General features: G+C 34.1%; 1 protein-coding gene across 2 annotated transcripts in view; it reads left to right on the top strand.

Moving 5' to 3' along the window:
• The window catches only part of CAMK4 (calcium/calmodulin dependent protein kinase IV), a 67,844-nt gene extending 48,568 nt beyond the window's left edge, over positions 1–19,276 (top strand). For both annotated transcript variants that reach the window (XM_026719862.2, XM_026719853.2), the window contains 6 exons: positions 1,298–1,388; positions 2,327–2,401; positions 4,351–4,426; positions 7,295–7,421; positions 8,354–8,506; positions 13,487–19,276. In XM_026719862.2, the coding sequence (XP_026575647.1) occupies positions 1,298–1,388; positions 2,327–2,401; positions 4,351–4,426; positions 7,295–7,421; positions 8,354–8,506; positions 13,487–13,681 (717 nt within the window). In that variant the 3' untranslated portion in view covers positions 13,682–19,276. The remainder of the gene's footprint in view (positions 1–1,297; positions 1,389–2,326; positions 2,402–4,350; positions 4,427–7,294; positions 7,422–8,353; positions 8,507–13,486) is intronic.
• Positions 19,277–21,366: the final 2,090 nt, after the last annotated feature.

The raw sequence follows: 21,366 nt of genomic DNA, 5'->3' as shown, positions 1-21,366 counted from the left end.
GCGGCTCTAGCACTTTCACTTCTGAGCCCGATGCTTGGTAATCCCAGCGGCTGCGGCTGGCTCGGTAAACCAAATGGCTGCGGCTTCCGTTCCTTGAGGAAATGCTCCTGACTAGCCTTCCGATCCCACCTTCGTCGCCAGTGTTGTATTTCGAAGGAAAGGAGAGGCTAGACCAGGGCATACGGTTAACAATGTTTATTTGATGAACGGTGGTTGTCGCGTCTGCCGGTGAACGGGCAGAATAGCGTGCGAACAACGGCTGGCTTGGCTTGACAGCCGGCTTTTTATAGCCGGCTGTCAAACGGCGCCAGCCAATAGGAACGGTTGTTGAATCTGCTTAAAGAGCGGACCCGGTTGGAGCCCCAACCGGTTCCCAAGACATAACAGTTAACTCAATTGTTATGAGGGAAGAACTAGAGCAGAATGGCTGGTTGGGGATTTCTAGGACTTGTAAGTCTTAAAGATGCCAAGACTGGACACCCCTGAACTAAAGTTCCCTGGGAGGGAAGAGAAAACAATTTTATCAATACAGTAGCAATCATCTAATTTAGAGGCTGAAATTTTTTTTGATCTCCCGAAAATACAAGCAGCTGAAGATTCAGAAATTGATGACAGTTTCTGAATCTTGAATAATGGCAGATGGCATGATGTGGAAATGCTGGAGGCTTGAGTAGAAAAATTGTCATTTAAGTGAAACAATGCTATATGTCTGCGTTCACTCTATGTATTGTCCTGTTACATCCTAGTTGCTCAGCTTATCTCTTCACTGAAAATTTTTTAAGCTGATGTATTAGCTTCCCTGGACTATTGAATTTTTGGCTGTAACTTAGACTGTTTTTGATATTCACCTCCCCTGAGAGACTGGGTCACTTGCAGCAGAATAAACCAAGCTTCATGTAGTAAAGATTCAGCCTTGTCCACATAAAAAATGGATCAATCAGTAACCAGTTTAATCCACTGTTTTCTCAGGCCCTTTGGGAAGGCCACAAACGGTATTTATTTGCAGTTTGATCTTGATATTCAACTGGACTATAAACCACTATGGTAAATAGTGGTTGTTAGACTTCCTCTTTTATTTTCATTTTCCACATGAAGTGCAAGTTGTTTTTGACATTACAAATTGTACATTTTTCTATTTTCAGTGCATGAAATTGTGGTCTGCATATTTATTTTATTTCTTAGATTTATATTCCACTCTTCTCTAGAAGTCAAATCCACATACACAATAATACACAGTATTATGAAAATGTATTAATTGTATGAAATAACATTGCATACCTTTACTTATTCCTTCTAGTATTTACATGCCAATGGAATTGTTCACCGGGATTTGAAACCAGAAAATTTATTGTATGCAACTCCAGCTCCAGATGCACCTTTAAAAATAGGTAATTGATAATTGGTATCTTTTAATAGCATCCTTAGGAAGTTGGTACTAAAGGGTACTGGGGGACCTCAGAATTGGCAGAGACCATAACCATATTTAGGGTGCACAATAAATTAAGCTAGAAACTATTGCTATGGCAGATAAATTGCACAAAATAAATTTCTGGAATAAAAAGGAGTGAGTGACAGAGTAGGGGCAATACATGAGTTAGAAACAGTCACTTTGTTCATATTGCAGTCTTGTACAATTCCCAAAGAATGAAGCAAGTTAAAAATAACTATGATGAAGGACAAAACTGCTGTTATCCTAAATCAACCAGTGCTTGTTCCTAATTAGGCAGCGGAAGATGATATATGTAAGCAGCTTGACAAAAGACCTTGTTTGGATCACAATTTTACCTTCTCCAAGAGAACACCTATGCCCACAGATCAATAAAACTTTAAAACATCCTTCAGTTTTAGGTTTATGGCATTTAGAAGAAAGTTTTTCTATAATACTTGCTCTATTCTTTCATGCTGAAAAGGATTAATTTCTTTTTGTCATGTTTTTATTCTGTCCCGATTATGCAGAAGCATTCCAGAGCCAGTCTCATTCACAGACTTCTGCATGCAGCCGTAATTCTTTGAAATTTGAAAATAATTATTCTCATCTCCTCTAAATTTATACAATAATACAATAATAGTTTTCCCCCTGTATTTCAGTGCATTCTGTTTTACAGATAGAACATTATTCAATTATGATGATGTGTGTTTAAAAGACATGCAATTAGGAAGAAAAAGAACAATCATATAACCTGTTTTCATTACTTTGCCACATTAAGCTGAAGGTCACATTTTCCAATCTATACAGGCTTCCTACCTGATTTAGAACATTGATTTGATGTGTCTAATTCAACAATTATTTCATAAGAAATATAATTTTCTGATTTCTGCATAACAGCTGATTTTGGACTTTCCAAGATAGTTGCAGATCATGTTACCATGAAAACAGTCTGTGGAACTCCAGGATATTGCGGTATGTTTCGGAATGTATCTTATTTTAGATCTGTTTTTATTTGTGTTCTGTTTTAACATTCTATGTTTTCTAAATTTAGCAATTATCACACTAAAAACAACCCAGTTCACATTAAAATATGTACAGCTATATTGTATTCACTTATTCAAAATATAATTTATCTGCTCAAGTCATATACTAACTATAACCATACATGGTTAGCAATAGTATGCTCATCCCAAAGCTGCATTTTTGCTTCTAGAGAATACCACCCAGATGGAAGCATGAAGTTTCTGGTTAAATGTAACAGTTTGTAATATAATAAAATCTCTATTTCATAGACTTCAGTTTAGTGGATTTCATATGCAACATTTAGATTTTTATATCAGACTTTAATAGTGTGGATAATTGTTGTACTTTATTCCATTTGCACAGTATAACTCACATTTTATGTATTTTGCATAAATTTCTACTACATGCACAACATTCACTTGTTTATGAAAATAACAAATGAGGTGAATATACTTCTTGGTATTAAAAAGAAATCTTACCAGGTTTGTTTCCAGGCATATAGAACACAAGCAGTTGCTTGAATCAAAGGTGAAGTTTATTGAAAGGACCTACAGTAATTCACAAAAATAACTGTTGGAGGCAGCCATGGTTAGATATTTCTCAAATGCCCCATATATAGGGAAATTTTAACTTTTTTCTTTGAAAACATGGAAAAGTACACCCTGTAGGAATTCTAAGAAAATGTATTTAGCTAGCTGAGAACAGGTCCTTTTGCAATCAGGCATCCTGTTGAGTTGTGGGTTCTGCTTATTTAGCATTTATCAATTAAAAATAGTAATCTCTTTCGGGCAGGGACCTTTTTTCTTAGTTGATCAAAGAGATTTAAGTTTCGGACTGGGAACAATGTTCACCCAATTATAGTTTCAGACAAGAAGTGTTCACCCAATTACATTGGCATTTTGCATTTTGATCTTTGTCTAGAGCCTATTCTGATTTATGATTTTGAACCTTTTATCTTTGATAACAGCAGGAAGACTCTATAGTGGGAGGACTTTGACTGCCTTTCCACACTGGCTATCTGACAACACAGACATTCCTAAAAGACATACACCTTCTCAAGCACACTTGCAGGTTTAGAATCACCTCCTCCAGGGGCAGATCTTGTTTATCATGTTGAGATAGATTTTTCTCCACCTCACTTTCTCTGGGAGATAAAATTCCTTTAAAAATGTCTTAGAAGTTACCATATGGCGGCTGGAAAAAAATGGAGTATGCCATCTCCACAAACAACCTCTGATACACAGCTGGAATCTTCAGGAATCCAAAAAAAAGTCTAAATAATTTGAGAAGCTATGTAGAAAGAACATCCATCAATTGATTACAGGGAAAAAATATGTCTTCTGACTGAAGCTCATTCCCCGCCCCCCAATAATATTTAAATAATTGCAGTATTCATTAAAAGCACAACACAAAAAAAGATACAGATAAAAGTTTAAGCATACCTCTTGAAAAAGAAAATCTCTTAAGCTATGTTGAATATTTTAGGAAATCCCATGTTTCCTGTGAAGATCAAAGAAATAGGTTGTTAAATAAAAAATTATGCCCATATTATTCAGAATCAAACTAGCCAACATTCTCAAAAGTATTTTGAGTAGTAACTTATAATTAGTTTTTATTGTTTTAATTTTAGAACTGTTTTGGAAAAGTATCATTCCAAAATCTCTTTCTTGCAGCTTAGTTGCTAAGCACATTTGAAAGCTTTTAACTAGTACTAAAAATTACTTGCATTTCATAAAAAATATTTTACTTTTGCCTTCTTAAGTTCTATTTTATTTAAATACACTTATAATTTTTGTCATGTTGAATTTGTAGAATTATGCTTTTTTTCTTCATGAGTTTAGACCATATATTTGATGGCTGTTATCTTGTTTTACTAACAAGGTTTTTATCATTTGCAGCACCAGAAATTCTACGAGGGTGTGCTTATGGCTCAGAAGTGGACATGTGGTCCATAGGAATAATCACCTATATCCTGTAAGTTTAGAAGACATTAATATGGAACAGGTGGTTATTTCATTATTTTCTATAATCAGCATTTATTTACTGTGTCAACAGGAACTAAATCAATAATTTGCCTTGCTCTGTTTTTAATCATTTGAAGCTTGAAGGTCCAACAATTATTCAAAAGCAAAAAATCAGGTTTTAAATTATGCATTAGTTTCAATTCGTTAAATTATGAATCTTGGGGCATTGTTTTCCTTTATCTTTATGGTAGCTTATAGTTGCATTTGAGACAATGATTCTCCCTACACTGAGATACATGAATGAGTTTAGATTTAAATCTAGGTTGAAGTCCAGGGCACATCACCTCTGCTTCTTAAGAACTCTTCATAAAGCAAAATATTTCCCCTCCCCTCCGCATCACCACTCCAAAATGGGTATAAGAAAAAGACATGAAAATTTAAATTTGATTACCTAGTGTGTAACAGTATGAAAAAAAGTCCCAAGATGGAGAATATGGGCTGAGTGGAAAGCCATTATTAGAATATATTGATATGAAATTGAATTTAAATCCCATCACCATGCTTTGAAAATATAAAAGACACACATACCAATGTTTTGCTTTCTAAAAACTTTCTTGCTTCTTCTACACCTTGCTTCTTCCTTTAAAAATGGCCATTGGTAATCATTTTTAGAATGAACTGAGGAGAAGAAGGCCATGATACATTGCTCAGTTAAGCAGGAGAGATAGAATAAGAACTCTAGTGGTGTGGGTATAAGTCTAAGTAGATGAGTGTTATACAGTAAATAAGCATCTTGTGGCCTTCTTTTTCATGAGCCTTTCCATGAAGAAAAGTCTTCTCAAATTCTTCTTCAAGACCTACAACCATCAACTTGCAGCTGATTACCAAGCAAGAAAAGGGCTTTTTCAAGAAGTTCTAAGCTGAAATATTATTATTTTTTCTGGAAGGTTTCCCTGGCCTCATGTTTTGTCAGTGTTCTGTCTTTATTTTTATTTTACATACACATATACATATCGACTTTTTCTCTTATCATATGTATGTATGTATGTACATATGCATATGGCAAAGAAAAGAAAGGAAGTAATGTCAAATTCTGAAAACTGCAAGAGTAAAAATTGCCATTTAAATTAATTTAGCTCTAAATACAGGAAACCAACCAATATGTGTACAGCTAGCAAATATGTGTACAGCCATTAATGTATTTTACCTATTTATTGAATGATAGGTGGTGCCTTGCAGATTTTCAGCTGACAATATAAACAGATTTTTTAAAATCTAAATTCCCTTAAAATATAATTTACTATTCCAATATATTTTTTGTAAATATTAATACAAAATCAAGCGTCCACCACCTCTGTGCATGTGATTGCTTTCCTAGATGAAGACTTTGCATTATTATTTTTATATAAACATGGACAAAGACCACATTAAATTGCAATTTTTATTTTCAGATCATTTTTCATACCCATCAACATAATTTTGAAGCTTGCTTCTGCCTTTTAAGGCATTACTTATCCCATTCAAATTTGTGTCATGTGTATTTAATAAAAAACATTGATACAAAGCCCTGAATGTACCCTACTCAATCCAGTTTCTTGAAGAATCATTGATGAGCCCTCTTTGAGTTCAATTTTTAAACTAGCTATTTATTTAATAATAATGCCATTCAACCTACATGCTATGGAAAAATTATCAAACGTTTTGCTGAAATCAAGATGTATTACGTCTGCATTCCCACATTCTGCTAAGAATATATCCCAATCAAAATGAAATAAAGTAACCAGTGCAAGTGTTATTCTTGGAAAATCCACCTGACTCCAAATTAATATTGCATTGTTTTCAAAAAATTTTCCAAATTAACTTGCAATCTTCTCTAGAACGTTCAAAAGTAACAATATCAGACTAGCTAGTTTACGGTTTTCTAAACCAACCTTCCTTCCTTCCTTCCTTTGTCCTCTTCCAGTCATCAACATTTCAAGTGTTTTCTTTGAGCAACTTGTTTAGCCCAGATAACTTAAATTTATTCAGATTAAAGAAATATTCCCTAATCGTGTTTATATGATAAATGATTGTTTAATTTGAATCAGCAGCTCATTTTCTTTTTTTAAGAAATCTTCACCAATCTCAGTTCAACTTTCCTGAAACCATCCACCGCTTGTTCTGTGTACTACTGCACAATTGTCTTTCCTTGTTCCTATCTTCTATACTGTATGTCGCCCTTTTTTGTTTTCAAACTTTCATCTTATTTAGCAACAATGGCTGTTTTATTGCTCTCCATATTTTTTCTCAATAAAAAAATAGTTGTAATTATGCGGCTAGTATCTTCTTTTTTAGGAAAGTACCCATCTTAAGTTGCTTTTCCCATTAGTTTTTTTTCTGCTCTGGTGTTATTATGCTAACTTTAATAACTTCTACTTTTTTGAAATCTATGTTCAGTGAAGTTGATTTTTTCTTAAAATCATGAATTTTACTCTTGTGCAGCAAATAGAGCAAATCAGGATCTTCAGTGGCTGTTTGTGAATAAAAGTGTTAATGCATTCCATTTTTTCATATAAAATTTATGCTTTTACAACCATACATTTCTGAAAGTATATATATTTATATTATATTTATATTATATTTTAATTCCATCTAAAGCCCAGTATGTGATTTTTAAAATACATATATACTCTATTATAGAAGTCTATTGACTTCTACAATTGCTGACTGTTCATACTGAAGAAATCTATTAACATGTCTGTATCACAATGTATTATTTTTAATCTCCAAGATACTTCAGTATTTGCATACTCATTTTCTGGGCAAAAATACAGTTTTTAATAAGGAAGCTAAGCTATATCATTCTATCTCATCAAATTTCTCTCTCATTTGCATGTAGACTTTGTGGCTTTGAACCATTCTATGATGAAAGAGGAGATCAGTATATGTTCAAGAGGATTCTCAACTGTGAATATGATTTTGTTTCTCCTTGGTGGGATGATGTATCTCTGAACGCCAAGGATTTGGTAAGTTCAGTAAATTTTTATAACATTCGAGTGGTGAAGTCACCTGCCTTTCAATTCCTTTTAATATTGGTGTAATTGAACATATAGCATTTACTTTATACTCTCTACTTGGTAAGGGAAGGAGGCACAAACCACTTCACAGCTAAGCAAAGTTTGTAACCATTCTAGTAAATAACTAAGAGTAAAAAAAAATTCTTCTCTGCCTCTTGGCTTTTCAATAAGACTTTTATTCATACAGAGAATTTACAGAATATTACTGGGAAAAAAGGCTGCGTGATTTTTACTTTCAGTTAGAGCACTCCTATATTTGCCCACTATTTTTTCTGCCATTGATTAATGAGGGAAAGATGGACAAATGGCCAAACAGCTGTCTAGTCTACATAATTTCCCTTCTATTGCTTGCCTCGGGTAGGATTTTAAAAGAAGTCTTGAAAGAGGGCAAAGGAACAAGCAGCTCTGTCCTGATTTCTTCATCATGCTTGAATTTCAGAGCATGCACTGATAGCTTTGGTATTTTGAATATCTGTATTGCAAAATGCCATCCATTATTATGATTATAAATTAGTAGCCATAATGCATACAGAAACATAAAGGGTAGGTGTATAATATCTGCAGTGGAAAAAAGGGATCTCATATATGGTTTCATTTTTTCAGCACTGACAACTTTGAGGTTTTTAAAATAACATCATAATATTTTGATTTGCCACTCCATCCCAATTACCTCTGATGGGGAAGGAAGTTGAAAGTTTAAATTCTGCTTCAGCTTTTCCAGTTTATTGCAGCTAGAACTAACAGCTCGGTCATTTGTCAGAAAGATATTGAAGCATGAGATCTGCTGGATACATCAGTCCTTAGATTAGAACCTATGGAAACAATAAATACTCAAGGAATTGAATATTTTTTGTTAACCTTATATTTTCCATGTTATGCAGGTTAGGAAGCTAATTGTTCTTGACCCTAAAAAACGCCTTACCACTTTCCAAGCTTTACAGCATCCTTGGGTCACAGGAAAGGCAGCCAATTTTATTCATATGGATACAGCTCAAAAGAAACTCCAAGAATTCAATGCTCGACGTAAACTGAAGGTATATATCTGAAGGGGGGAGGTTTTAAATAGGTTTTTTTAATGACATGCACTGAAAGTTTTTATTTTTGTAAACATGTTATAATATTGACAGCAACATATGCATATTCCAGAAACGGAAACTCCCCATTTACATTGAAATGAATCCAACATTAACCATACTTGGATAAAAGGTTCTGGCTGCGGAAGGCTTCTAAATTATTAGGATATTTCTGCTATTGTAATGGATGTTGAATCCTGTATAGGGAATATCAGTATAGCTGCTGCCAGCTTGTTCACATGATACTTATTCATGTTTAATGTCAAATGTGCCATAGCTAATAGCTTGCATATATTCACTGACTTTGTGTCGTTGAGTGAAATGTGTTTACAATCCTGACTTATAATAAGTTCAGTGTTTAAATTCATGCCATAAACCAATAGCAACAGCACTTAGATTTACGTATATACTGCTTCATAGTGCTTTATAGCCCTCTCTAAGTGTTTTATAGAGTCAGCATATTGCCTTCAACAACCTGGGTCCTTGTTTTTATCGACCTCGAAAGGATGGAAGGCTAAGTCAACTTTGAGCCAGTGAGAATTGAACTGATGGCAGTTGGCAGAATTAGGCTGCAGTACTGCATTCTAACCACTGTGTGACCACAGTTCATAGCATGTAGCTATTATCATAAACCAGAAAATATATTCATGCTTTGTGATACCTCATATTGATTTTTTTTAATGGCTAAAAATATCATCTAGTGTTTGGATAATAGTTTTACAAGTGTAAGTGTAAACCAGCCACAGATGGCTAGTTTGAAAATTGCTCTGGGCATTTGCAGTAGTGTCTGTGGGGATGCACAGAGCATTTGCATTAATGCATGTGCTAGTTTGCCAAATATGTTATAGTTAAATGTGAATGCAAATGAGTTCAATGTTTGACAATAGATCTTTTTTAAAAAGCAGTGTTTTTTTCTAGAAACATTTTTAGCATGTTTCTGTCATCTTGGCTATCTTCTAGAAAATTACTGAGTAGTAAGTACTTTGGGATACATATTTTGGGAGTCCAAGAGCTCATCTTAATTAGTTTAAAACAATAATAACAGTGGGTTATATTTTAAGAAATATGTGCATTAATTTCCTAATATCAAGATAGAAAGGAGAGGCAATGCTAGTCTGTATTAGTTTAACTTTTTATTTTGACAATATTTTTTTTTGTTACAACCACAGTATTTTCAGAACCAGCTCTGAACTGGTGGTAGGATAGTGTTACGGCAGCTCTCCTTTGTCCAGTGTCAGTTTCCAATAGTACTGGTCGGAAGAAAGGTACTGGTCAGGAGAAAGAGGTTTAACCCCATAGCCTCTGCTTTGTGTGGGTTGCTTATGGCTCCATCTTCTCCCAACTTTTGTTTGACCTCTATATGAAGTCCATGGGTAAGTCACCAACTGGCATGGGGCCAAGTCTCATCAAACTGCTGTTAATATTTAGTTGTACATCTCCAGTCCAGCTCACAAAATAATTCCACCTCAATGCTTCCCCAATACAGGCAGCTGGATGAGAACTAGGCTTTGGCTCAACCCAAACAAGATCAAATAGCAGTGAATTTTGGGGGCCTGGGATTTGGATCAGGGAATTTTCTATCTATGATTCCAGTAGATTCAGTAGAACTGGGGGGAAAGGCATTGACAATCCAAGGCAGGATAAAGGGAGTACTTAGCTACCATGAATGTATATATGTCAGTCCATTGGGCGAGATCAGTTACTTCTGAGATCTCGAGGAAGCTTACAAATCTTGGGATAACTGTCTGTGATTTCTGAGAAGTTATAGAAGATGGGCAAGGTGCCCGAGGATTGAAGAAAGCCAAATGCTGTCCATATTGTTTGAAAAGATGACTCATGTAAAAGCAGGTCACTCGGCTTAATGCTGATACTAGGCAAAATCTAGAACAAATTGTTAAGCAATCAGTGTGTGAAACTTTAGAGAGAAAAATGCATTGCTTAGCAGGAGCCCACAATAGAATGAGCCATAGTAACTATCCTGATTTCACTTTTTTGATAGACTGAGCAGTTTAATTGTTCAAGTGGACATAAAGTACCTCAACTTTAGCAAGACATTTGACAAAAGGTCCCTTGAGAACCCGGTAGAAAAGATGGCAAAATATATATTGGACTATTTACTGTTTGATGAATAAAGAGCTAGTTGCAGAATTGTTCCCAGTAAGCATACTTTAGTGACTCCATGTTAATCTGGAGGAAGATGTATTTCTGGAAGGATCTTTGTTGCTAAGTAGGGTAATGAACATAATCACGAAAGCCAGTCAAAGCAGTTGTCCAGATTTTATTACACATAGCATCATTAAGGCATTATTACTTTTGACTTTCTCAAATTTTTGAGATTGTTTTTTGGTAACAATCCAGCTCCCTCCTGTAAGAGCTTTGCTTCATCCTTCATCCCATGCTCTGTTAAATATTGCACCACAACTTTGTACTATTTAATATTTTTGTAAATGACTTGGATGAATAGTTAGAAAATATGATTGACACATTTGTAGATAACAAAAAGTTAGGAGGATTAACAAACCATTGCTATTTGGGAAACTCCTGACAAGTTGGAATAATGGGCAGTAACCAGCAACATGAACGTCTACAAATGCAAAGTCCTCCCTTTGAGTAGGCAGAATCAAAGGCATGAGTATAAGATGGGAGAGGCCCATACCTGACAGAGACATGTGCAAAAGATCTGGCAGATGTGTTGGATCATGATCTGCACAGTTAGCAGTGTGGTGCAGCATTAATTGAGGTATAGTGTTAAAAGTATAGTGTCAGAAAGCATTGTTCCTTTCTATTCTGCACTGGTTAGACTATACCTGAAATATTAGGTCCAATTCTAAGTGTCATATTTTAGGAATTTGATAAACAGGAGCATGTCCTAAAGAAAACAGTTAAGGGACTTGGAAGAAAACATTTACAAGGAATGATTAAAGGTGCTGTATATATATATAAATACCATATATATGAACCTCATATATATATAATATATATATATATATATATATATATATATATATATATATTTTATATATATATATATATATATATATATATATATATATATATATATATATATATATATATATATATATATAATATATATATATATATATATATATGGCATTCAGCTTGTTGTATTTTCCCACGTCATTGTAGTTATGCTTTTAAAGAAGCCTGATGATGGCAGATGAGATTCTGCCGAAACGTTGCTACAACTTTAAAAGCACAACTACAATGACGTGGGAAAACACCCGAACAAAGCTGAATGCCATACATGTAAGTACCCACAAAAACTTAAGAAAACACACACACACACACACATATGTGTGTGTGTGTGTATGTATATATAAAATACCGCCCACTCCTTTAACCTCAAACTATCCACTATTGACCTCGTCCCATTCCTAAGAGGGTAAGGGGTGTGCATAAGTGCACAATTGTGCTTACCATCCCTGTCCTTTTGTTCCCATTTATTCATACCTATTTCCTGTATTGTTACTCATGTTTATAGTTATACCTATTATCTTGTAAGCAACTAACAAATCAAATAAATAAAATAACATAAAATATTTAGTCTGGAGGAGACAGCAGAGAAACATAATAACTTTCTTCAAATACTTGAATAGCACTCATATTAAAAATGATACTGGTTTGTTCAAAATTGTTCCAGAACACAAGGATTAATTATCCTAAATTAAAAGGATCCCTATTTCAATTAGACATTAGAAAAAAAGGTAACAGACTTCCTTGGGAGAAAGTGAATTTGTCTTCATTGAAGGTGTTTAAACAGAGACTAACTGCTTTCTATCAGGAATGCTGTATCAATGGATTCCTGACTCAGCCTACACTCAATTAATATACTCAATTAATTCCATCCAATCTTTCCATTCTGTAGGTCTATGAAATCATTTCATTGTAATATACAGTGGAATGTAGAAAGTTTCTGCTCAGGCAGAATTACAGATTGGGGCAAACCCTTTTTATGATCTCAGTAAATGCACAATGGAAAATAAAATTAAGGTGGAGGGGAGGTTTTTTTCAATGGTACCTCAGTAAGGATAGGCTTGAAAGTATAATGCACTGGGTCATATTAGAGATGTCAAAGGAAGCCATATTACTTTGCAAGCTGCCCCAAATGCCCTAAATTACACATGTTTGCACAATTTAAGTTAAAGTGGAAAGACAGTAAGAATTGTCCTGCAATCAACTGTTCTGATTACAGTAAGCTATAAAAGTGTTGAGTTATGAGCTAATTGTCATTTATTTCTCGATCCTTATGCCCTGTAGATATGTTGAGACTCATTCCCTAAATAGTATAATTCTTTTGGGATTTTGGGAGATAAAAGTCCTAACATATTATTAGAAGGAGCTCTGGTGGTGCAGTGGTTAAGTGCAGTATTGGCAAACTCTGCTCACGGTCTGGAGATTGATCCTGATGGGGCTCAAGGTTGACTCAGCTTTCCAAGGTTGGTAAAATGAGGACCCAGATTGTTGGAACAGTGTACAAATATGCTTTAGACTATGCTTATATTGTAAACCACCCAGAGAATGCTGCAAAGTGCTGTGGTGTGGAATGTAAATCTAAATGCTCTTGCTATAATGGGGTATTTACATTTTTAAATTGTATAGAGATTATTGTATGGTCTGTTGTGTTTAATTTTATTTTTCTTTCAATGGTGTTGTCCAGTTTTACTTGTGGAAGAGCACCTCATTTCGTTGCACCCGCTTGCGAGTGTAATGACAAATAAATTCTTATGTCTTATAAGAGGAGGACATACAAGGATGGAGACTTTATCACATAATACATACTGTATTAGAAAATCTATGACTTAGCTTCATTATGGCTATATCATAATTTTTTTATATATAAGTGAATTAACTACTTTGCATTCAGCACAACCAAACTATACCATACATATGATTTATCTTTTATCTTAAAAAAAACAACAGGCTGCTGTGAAAGCTGTTGTTGCATCAACTCGTCTTGGAAGTGCAAGCTGCCATAGCAGCCATGACAGCAATAAGCTCAGCGAAAACCAGCTTGCAAGCTCAGAAGATGGTGCAGAAGAAAAAGAGACATCAATATGCCACATAATTCAGGAAAGGGGCATTCAGGAACAAGGATCTGAAGGAGGAGAGCCGTAAACCTTGCAATGTCTTCTTCTAAGCAAAGACCTCCCATTTCATGCACCAGCCAAATTACCATTCAACAAGAATGAATTATGGATGACTTTGCTTTCAGATGTAAAGTCCAACTGTAGCTGGTGACCTGCCTGAACTTTAATGCATGTGATTGCTTCTGAAAAACAGTAAAGTCTTTTATTGGCATGCCGTGGATAAAGTGATGTTTACAATAATGCCAACAGGTGAATTGGAGAATAGGAAGTATGCACAAATCTTATGAGCAACACAAATAAGTAATGTAGAATGTTTATAAGATAATATATAAAATGCAGGATGGTTATTGCTTACACAAGAAAGGCATTCTGTAGCAATCATGACATTTTTCCAATATGCTTCCTTTCAAATTTGTAATTATCCAGTAGGCACAAGGATCCACCAACTGTTTTTTTAAAAGCCTATGAAAGTGTTTTATTTATTAATGATATCTTAAAAATTATTTATAATGGAAAACTTAGAGATTTATATGCAAAAACATTGTTTGTTCTTTTGAAAAATTGAGAAGTGATTGGAATGACTAAAAGATCTTGATGCTGATGTTTAGAATGCCTTACCTCTGTTGATAACCATTTCTATATAGTCTTAATTTATAGCTGCCATTTGGCATTTCAGAATTAAATATTCCCTTGGCAGAACCAAATTCCTGTAAGAGTTGCACACAACCCAAGAGGGTAAATAAAAGATGCTGCAGAAAACTTAGAATCAGCCATCATTATGAAATTGTACTATTGTTTATAGAAAATTGGGAATATTTATCTGAAATTTTAGAATTATACTGCAAGAAGGATATGTGGTATCCAGAAAGAGAATACACAACATACTGTAGAAATACTTACACGGTAGGTAATGTGGAGACTTTCTGCAGTCAGAGGATGTGTGAATGGGGTGCCTTGTCAGTATATAATCTTTACCAAATATAGCTTATGTGAGTTGAACTATCAGTAGAAGGGCTTTTTGACAACAAACTTTTCTTTGTAATTCAAACATCTGAATTCCTTAATACAAAAAAATTACAAAGAAAGAGATGACAGTTATCCTAACAGCCCAGTTCTATATATTTCTACTCAGAAATAAGTCCAAAAGAGTTAATAGTATATATTCTGTGATAATTGGTATAGTTTTAGAATTTCAATCTCCCAGAAACTAGTTAAGTGTATAATTACAGTCTTATTTGCTTTTTATTACACACACAATAATATACGTTCAATAATTTTTTCTTTTCTTAATTATGCTTTCAGCAGCATTATCCATCAGTAGAACTGCAATTATTAGTAAACCACATGTTCCGAAGCAAAGGGAGTGCATTATTTTAACTTTTTATTATATTAAAATGAAGGGTAAATGAACATTATTTGTGTGAGGCTAAGTATGATAGAATCATGGTCTAGTACAAAATAGTGTATGTTTGTTTCTGCAGTAAATATTATATATGCTTTTCTAAAATATACAATGTTATTCTGAATGCATGAATAAGACGTGAGAAATAATTGTTTCACAGAAGGAATAATTGGAGCAACCACAAGGAATCATTGCAAGATCTTATTCTTATGAGTTGAAAAAGGTGGCTTAATATCTGCATTGACAACTACATACCTTGCCTGGAGTAAATGATTTAGACAGTAAATTAATAACAACTATAATAAACCTCCAGCAATATCTAAAGAACTTCATATATGTGAAGAAAGTGTGCGCATGCACACACACATACACACACACACTTTTGGTGAACTGCATTCTCTGAACTCAAAATAATCCCCTTTTCACATGCTGAATCTGATATACAAATTCCCTAAGCCTGTGGAAATCTATGTAGATATTCAAACCATCAGATCATAGCTTCTAGGTGTAGTTAAATGCATGGCCCATTGAAATGAATCAATTACTTTTGTAGTTTTCACCATGACTTGCATTGATGGTTTAGATAGCATGAATATAAGGTTATTATTTTCATGAATTTGCTTTCATTGATTTTGCTATATGAATGTATCTGTGTGTTTTAGTCCTAGCAATTGTGGAAACACAGGGTATAAGTGGTAATTTATTTGATTATGCTGCACATTTTCCACTGAGATTCTTCTATAAAATTAGTATTTTATGAATGACAACAGTGATGAAAAAGTAATTTTATAACCAATTCTTACATTTACGATATTAGCAGATCTGTAAAGCAAAGGAAAGCTGAAGTAATTTGATAAACTCAGTTTACTTTAGCATCTCCTTTGCTTAATTACTGAGTTGCCAGTCCCAATTGTGGTCACTAAATTACATTTCATTTAAAATTGTCTATAAAATGCCTTTTAGTACCAGCATTTTAGTACCAAGGAATCTAAGTTAGGTGCTCTTGAGACAAGTCCAACTCCAGTTCATTTTTTAGTAAAAAGTCAGCAGTCTCCTTGAGCCCCATCTAATCAACTTTATTTTCTTCATGTGATCAAGTACCATGTTTTTTCTAACCTTTTTCCCTCTTGTATCACATGCTCAGAATACAATATGTTAATTTTTTTTATTTGCAGTCGATTGTCTTAAGGGAAAGATCAGCCTTCATTTCTAACAAGAATGGTCAATGTTTTAGTAACATTCCCAAAATTTTAAACTCAAACGACTGTACTTCAATTTTTCTCAATATTCAGTGTTATATAATGCCTTTCAAAAGACCAGTATTTAAACTATTCTGTTTAATTGTTCATTTCTTCCTATAACTAAGAAAGAAGTTTCATTTCTTACTAGGAATAATCCTCCTTTTTACTCTTCTAGCACATTGTCCATTTTTATCTAGAGCAGTGTTTCTTAAACTGTTTTTCCCTTCAAAGTACCCTTTCCCACTTTTAAAAAATTATGGAGGACCCAAAAGAGTTTTTGTTTATATGAGTTATGTTTATCATTATTTAGGATATTAAAAATTAAAATTGAACATTTGTTATCGCAACCACTTCTCAAGATTGTTTGATGGGATGATTTAAATATTGGATTATTTTTCAACATAGCCTGATAAATATTTTGCAGACCTGAGAGGGTCTTGAGGTATGCCTAGGGGTCCTAGGATCACCCTTTAAGAAATACTGATCTAGAGTAATATTTACTTCAAGAAAACAAGCCGTCACTTCTTCACTGTCATGCAAGTAGATATTATTTTGGTAGTCTTAATATTTAATATTCATATTGATTTTTAATTTTCCATTTTAATATGCACAATAATTATAATTCTTTATCTTTGATTGATAAAATGGTGTCATAAGAATTTCTCAAAGCATTAGTATTTGTGCCGATTTCAACCTTAAAATCCTAGAATCTGCCATTCTTAAAACACATTGGTGGTATAAATTAAATTCAAGAGAGAATATATATCCTTTTGTTGCTCATTTTCCTATTCCAAATCACTCTGTTTCATCAAATTTAAAGCTTCTTGATCATACTTACAGTTTCTTAGAAAAACAGTCAGATATTCTGGCACACCATTAGCCTTAAAACCTTCTACAGTACATTCTATATGATTTACATAGTGAAAGACTTTCTTCTACTCAATGAAGAAAGGATAAATTTCTTCAATTTTTTGCTCTTCATTATCAATTTTATATTAGCTATTTGTTCCCCTGTCCCTCTGCCTTTCCACAAATCTGCCTTAGTAATTTGGCATTTCTGTCTTCCTGTACAGCTTTATTCTTTAGTTGATCAGGTATATAAGTCTCTAATCCATAGTCTTGTCCCACATTTAATTATTATATATCTTTCTTGCTGACCAAGATCTTAATTCCCTATCTTTCTTTTAAATTATCAATTGCTTGTTCTACAAGTAGTTGAATCTTTTCTTCTTTGAAATGGTGGTTTTGCTTTTCCTGCTTTGGATTTCTGACTATCTCTTATTTCTGCCCATTGCTCCTCGGGTTCTCTTCTACATGAGTTAAGTATTTGTTTGTTTGTTCGTTGCATTTTTACATTTTGGCTGCTCAGGTGGTTTCTGAGTGTTATCTTGCTGGCATATCTACTTGTGACACAGTTCCAATTAAATTATGGTACAAACCACAGATCAAAAGTTTGAATGCTTCACTTTCATTAAATGGTTTATTTTTAAATATATACATTTATAATGTAATAAACCTAATATATACAACTAATCTACTTTTATGCCTAATATATGTATAAGTGATAATGATGTAGCTCTAAGTGAAAAGGAACAATATTTAATAAACTAACAAATTTTTCCTTTTCGTTAGATTAACTGTCCACTTTTTCCAACAATAAAATATTATTGCCCCACATTTTTTTATTTAACCCACACATTTCATAATTAGGATTCTGCTTCTCTTACTTAGGGCTTTGTCTCCTTTACACTTAGCCCTGTATTATCCTTCAACCCCAGCCCCTACACCTTGGTAGGTGCCACTAAAATTTGAAGTAGTTTTGTAATTGTTCTGTTTTATTGAATTGCTTCTTTGACTCTGTTTATAAGATGCAGAAAACAATTACTTGTTGCTGGCTGGCTATAGCTGGTCTGCATCTTTGAAAGGCTATAAGCTACTCCTTTCTCAACTGTAGAAGATATTGGGTCTCTTTGGTTGCTCCAATTGTTTTAGTTTCACCATTTCAACACACAGCTGGCTGCTTTAACTCTCTAACACTCTTGCCTTTCTCTCTTCCACTGACAGCCACACCCTGTGCCTTCAGTGTTCCTCTTTTATCTCCATGCAATACAGGAGTTGGTCCTTACTCCCTCAAAGTCCCAAGGGCACAATCCATAAAAAAGGAAAACTCAGGTCAGCAGCTTTCAATTTTTCCTGCCACATTCCTTTTCCCTTTAATTGAGGGTCTCTTTACCTATTGCGCCTGTTATCTTTGTTAGCTGTTTGACAAGAAGCTTCATTCCATAGCATGATATATAGTCTGCTTGGAGGTTGCTTTTTCCACCTTGAGACTAAATGGTAAACTTTTAAGGTTTATGCTGGTCAGTGATGATTTGAAAATTTCATTCCCATAGAAAGACTTTAAGCTCCTCCTAGAGCCATCATAGTGCCAAGGCCTTTTTTCCGATGGTGTTATATGTTTGCTGTTTTGGTGCCAATTTCTCAGCCAAGTCTATGATAAGGTGATCTCCATTATATAGTTCTATATTAGGGCTACTCCTAGTCTTATTCTATTTGCATCAATGAACACTCTAAAGCATCTATCAAAGTTGATTCTGCGTAGAGCAGGCTTGCTGCATAAGGCACTTTCAAATTCTTAAAATCTTGTTCACATTTAAGAGTCCAATGCCTTTTATTAGGTTTTGTCTTCCATATAAGGTCTATAAAAGCTTGAGCCCAGTTGTTGAAATGGGGAATTATAGCCTATTAAACTTAAAAATGACTTGACTTCCTTTTTTGTTTGGGGTCAATCTTTTTCTCTAAGGTTGCTAATTTTTATATATTTTATTTTATCATTTCCTACTGTGTCTAAATACTAACCTATGTAAACCCCAATTGATATTTATAGCCACATGTTCTTTAAGCAAGTTATGGCTTTTCAAAACTGTTTCTCCCAGGTTTTGCTTGATATGACTATCTCATTAAATACATTCCACACTAACTACCTCGTCCTGTAAGTAAGTATTTTGTTCATTAGCTTTTGGAGGGTTGTGGTTACCCCATGCAATCCTAAAGGCATGTGTGACTTGATAAAGTCCTTGAGGGATAGCAAGTACCATTTTTATTGATTTCTTTCCTAATGGAATCTGTCAATAACCCTTCATCAGGTCAAATTTTGAGAGATATCTAGCATTTCCCAATTGGTCTGTTAATTCATCTATAGTTACAATACATGGCAGAGGGTAACTGTCAAAATTATCACTGTGTATTTCTGGCTTTAGACACTTTCTGCCTAAATTTGCTAAATATGCCCCAAATTCTCTAGCTCCTTGTAGATCATAGAGATATGGTCAAGATTTCATTTGGTAACCTCGTATCTAAACAATACACCTTCTTTAATTCTATTGAGACCAACAACCTCTTGAGCAGAAAGTTCTATATATGCTCTTAAAGTCTTTCCAATCATTATTTACAATGTTTGAATGTGTTGCAGTGAGTTACAAGTGGCCAAATTAGGAAGAGGTGGTCCAATATTCCTAATTTGGCCACTTGATACTCATTGCAACACATTCATGATTTATTATCCTTTTCTTGGTTATTTAGGAATCTTAGATCCTTAAATACTTTAATCTCTCATTTTGAATAAATGGTAAGGAAAGAGAGAGGGAGTGACTGGAGGAATGTGTATTCCTTCCAAAAGGACAATTAACTCCCTAAATTCTTCTCTTCTGGTCTCTCTACTCAGCTTTTTCTTTTCAGATCTCTTTGGTCAGTCACTTTTCAAATTATCTTCGAACTCTCCCTCCTCTTCCTCTCTTTTAAATAGGTGAATGTTTTCCTCCTCCTCTCTGAGTAATTGTCCTCTTCCTTCCTTCTGCTGCCTAAGTATTTCCTTCATAATTTCCACCCATGGATCTGGGGAGACTGTTCAATCTGAGCTTCTACAAGTGGGGTGGATCTGTCGTGGACCTTATTTCTTTTCCTCCTCCATATTTAACTGGAGAGAGAGTATTTCTTTCATATGCTGGAATGCTGTGGTCTCTCTAGGTTTAAATTCTCTCTTGGTCTTTCGTTTCATTTAGTATTTTGGTCTGGTGTGTTTTTTTTTTCACCCAATATTGGACCATCCCATGGCAGTTACTAATTGTGAAAGGCTTCATATTTCTTTAATACTCTGTAATTTAATTTTGTTACGTTTAACACATACATTATGATCTGTTCATATTCCCACTATTCTCATTAAAAGTATATTGGCCGACTGATTTTTATTTTTATTTTTTAAATTAAATGTCCTATTATTTGCCAGTTTCATTCATTTCATTCTGATACTGTTCATCTGGTGACATCCGTTTATAGACATCCATTCATGTTGCTTGAAGGAGCTGTTGAAGAGTCATATTCTTAGAATTGATCTACTTCTGCACTATTAAATTTGTCTAATCCTTATCTTATATAATTCCAAATCCCACCATTTCTCCCAGCCTTTCAAGCACTTATTAGCAGTAGCATGTCATTTCTTGATCTAGTATTTCTTGCAATTTACCATAAAATTCCATACCATATTTTTTTCCCATTGCATCTCTAGTAGGTGCATACATTGATATAACACTGATATTTACTGGTTACCCATTAAATCCAATAAATATATATATTATTTTCCTTATTATGTTTCTCATATTCCATGTTCTGGTTGCATATGTCTTGTAAACAAGAAATTCATATTTTTTTCATAATGATAGTATCAATGACATTCTTTGCAGTTTTGGTCCAGCTACATCAATGTTCTAGATCTAGTTACGGAAGTTCTTTTCAATAACTGGAGAAGGCTTTTCCAGATTGGGATTAAGATGGGGGCTCACACCTGTTTCCAAACATATTTATGTGATTCAGCAAGTTATAGGGCTTTTTGCCAAAAGTCCATCAAATGCCATCAAATTATTGGCCATCAGATTGATGGAACTGACAAGATTGTCTTAATTATTGTTCTACTAAGGAGACAAAGACAAAAACAATGTATTTTCTGTCTCTTCTGAGGAAACCACTAGTGGTATATTGTGAGGATACTGCAAAAGAAACGAGGATATGTAGACA

The sequence above is a fragment of the Pseudonaja textilis genome, chromosome 2 (assembly GCF_049901715.1).
Source record: "Pseudonaja textilis isolate UNSWEBS1 chromosome 2, rPseTex1.2, whole genome shotgun sequence".
NCBI classification, from domain to species: domain Eukaryota; kingdom Metazoa; phylum Chordata; class Lepidosauria; order Squamata; family Elapidae; genus Pseudonaja; species Pseudonaja textilis.
Note: the sequence above shows the minus strand (reverse complement) of the source record. Positions and strands in the feature narration are given on the sequence as shown.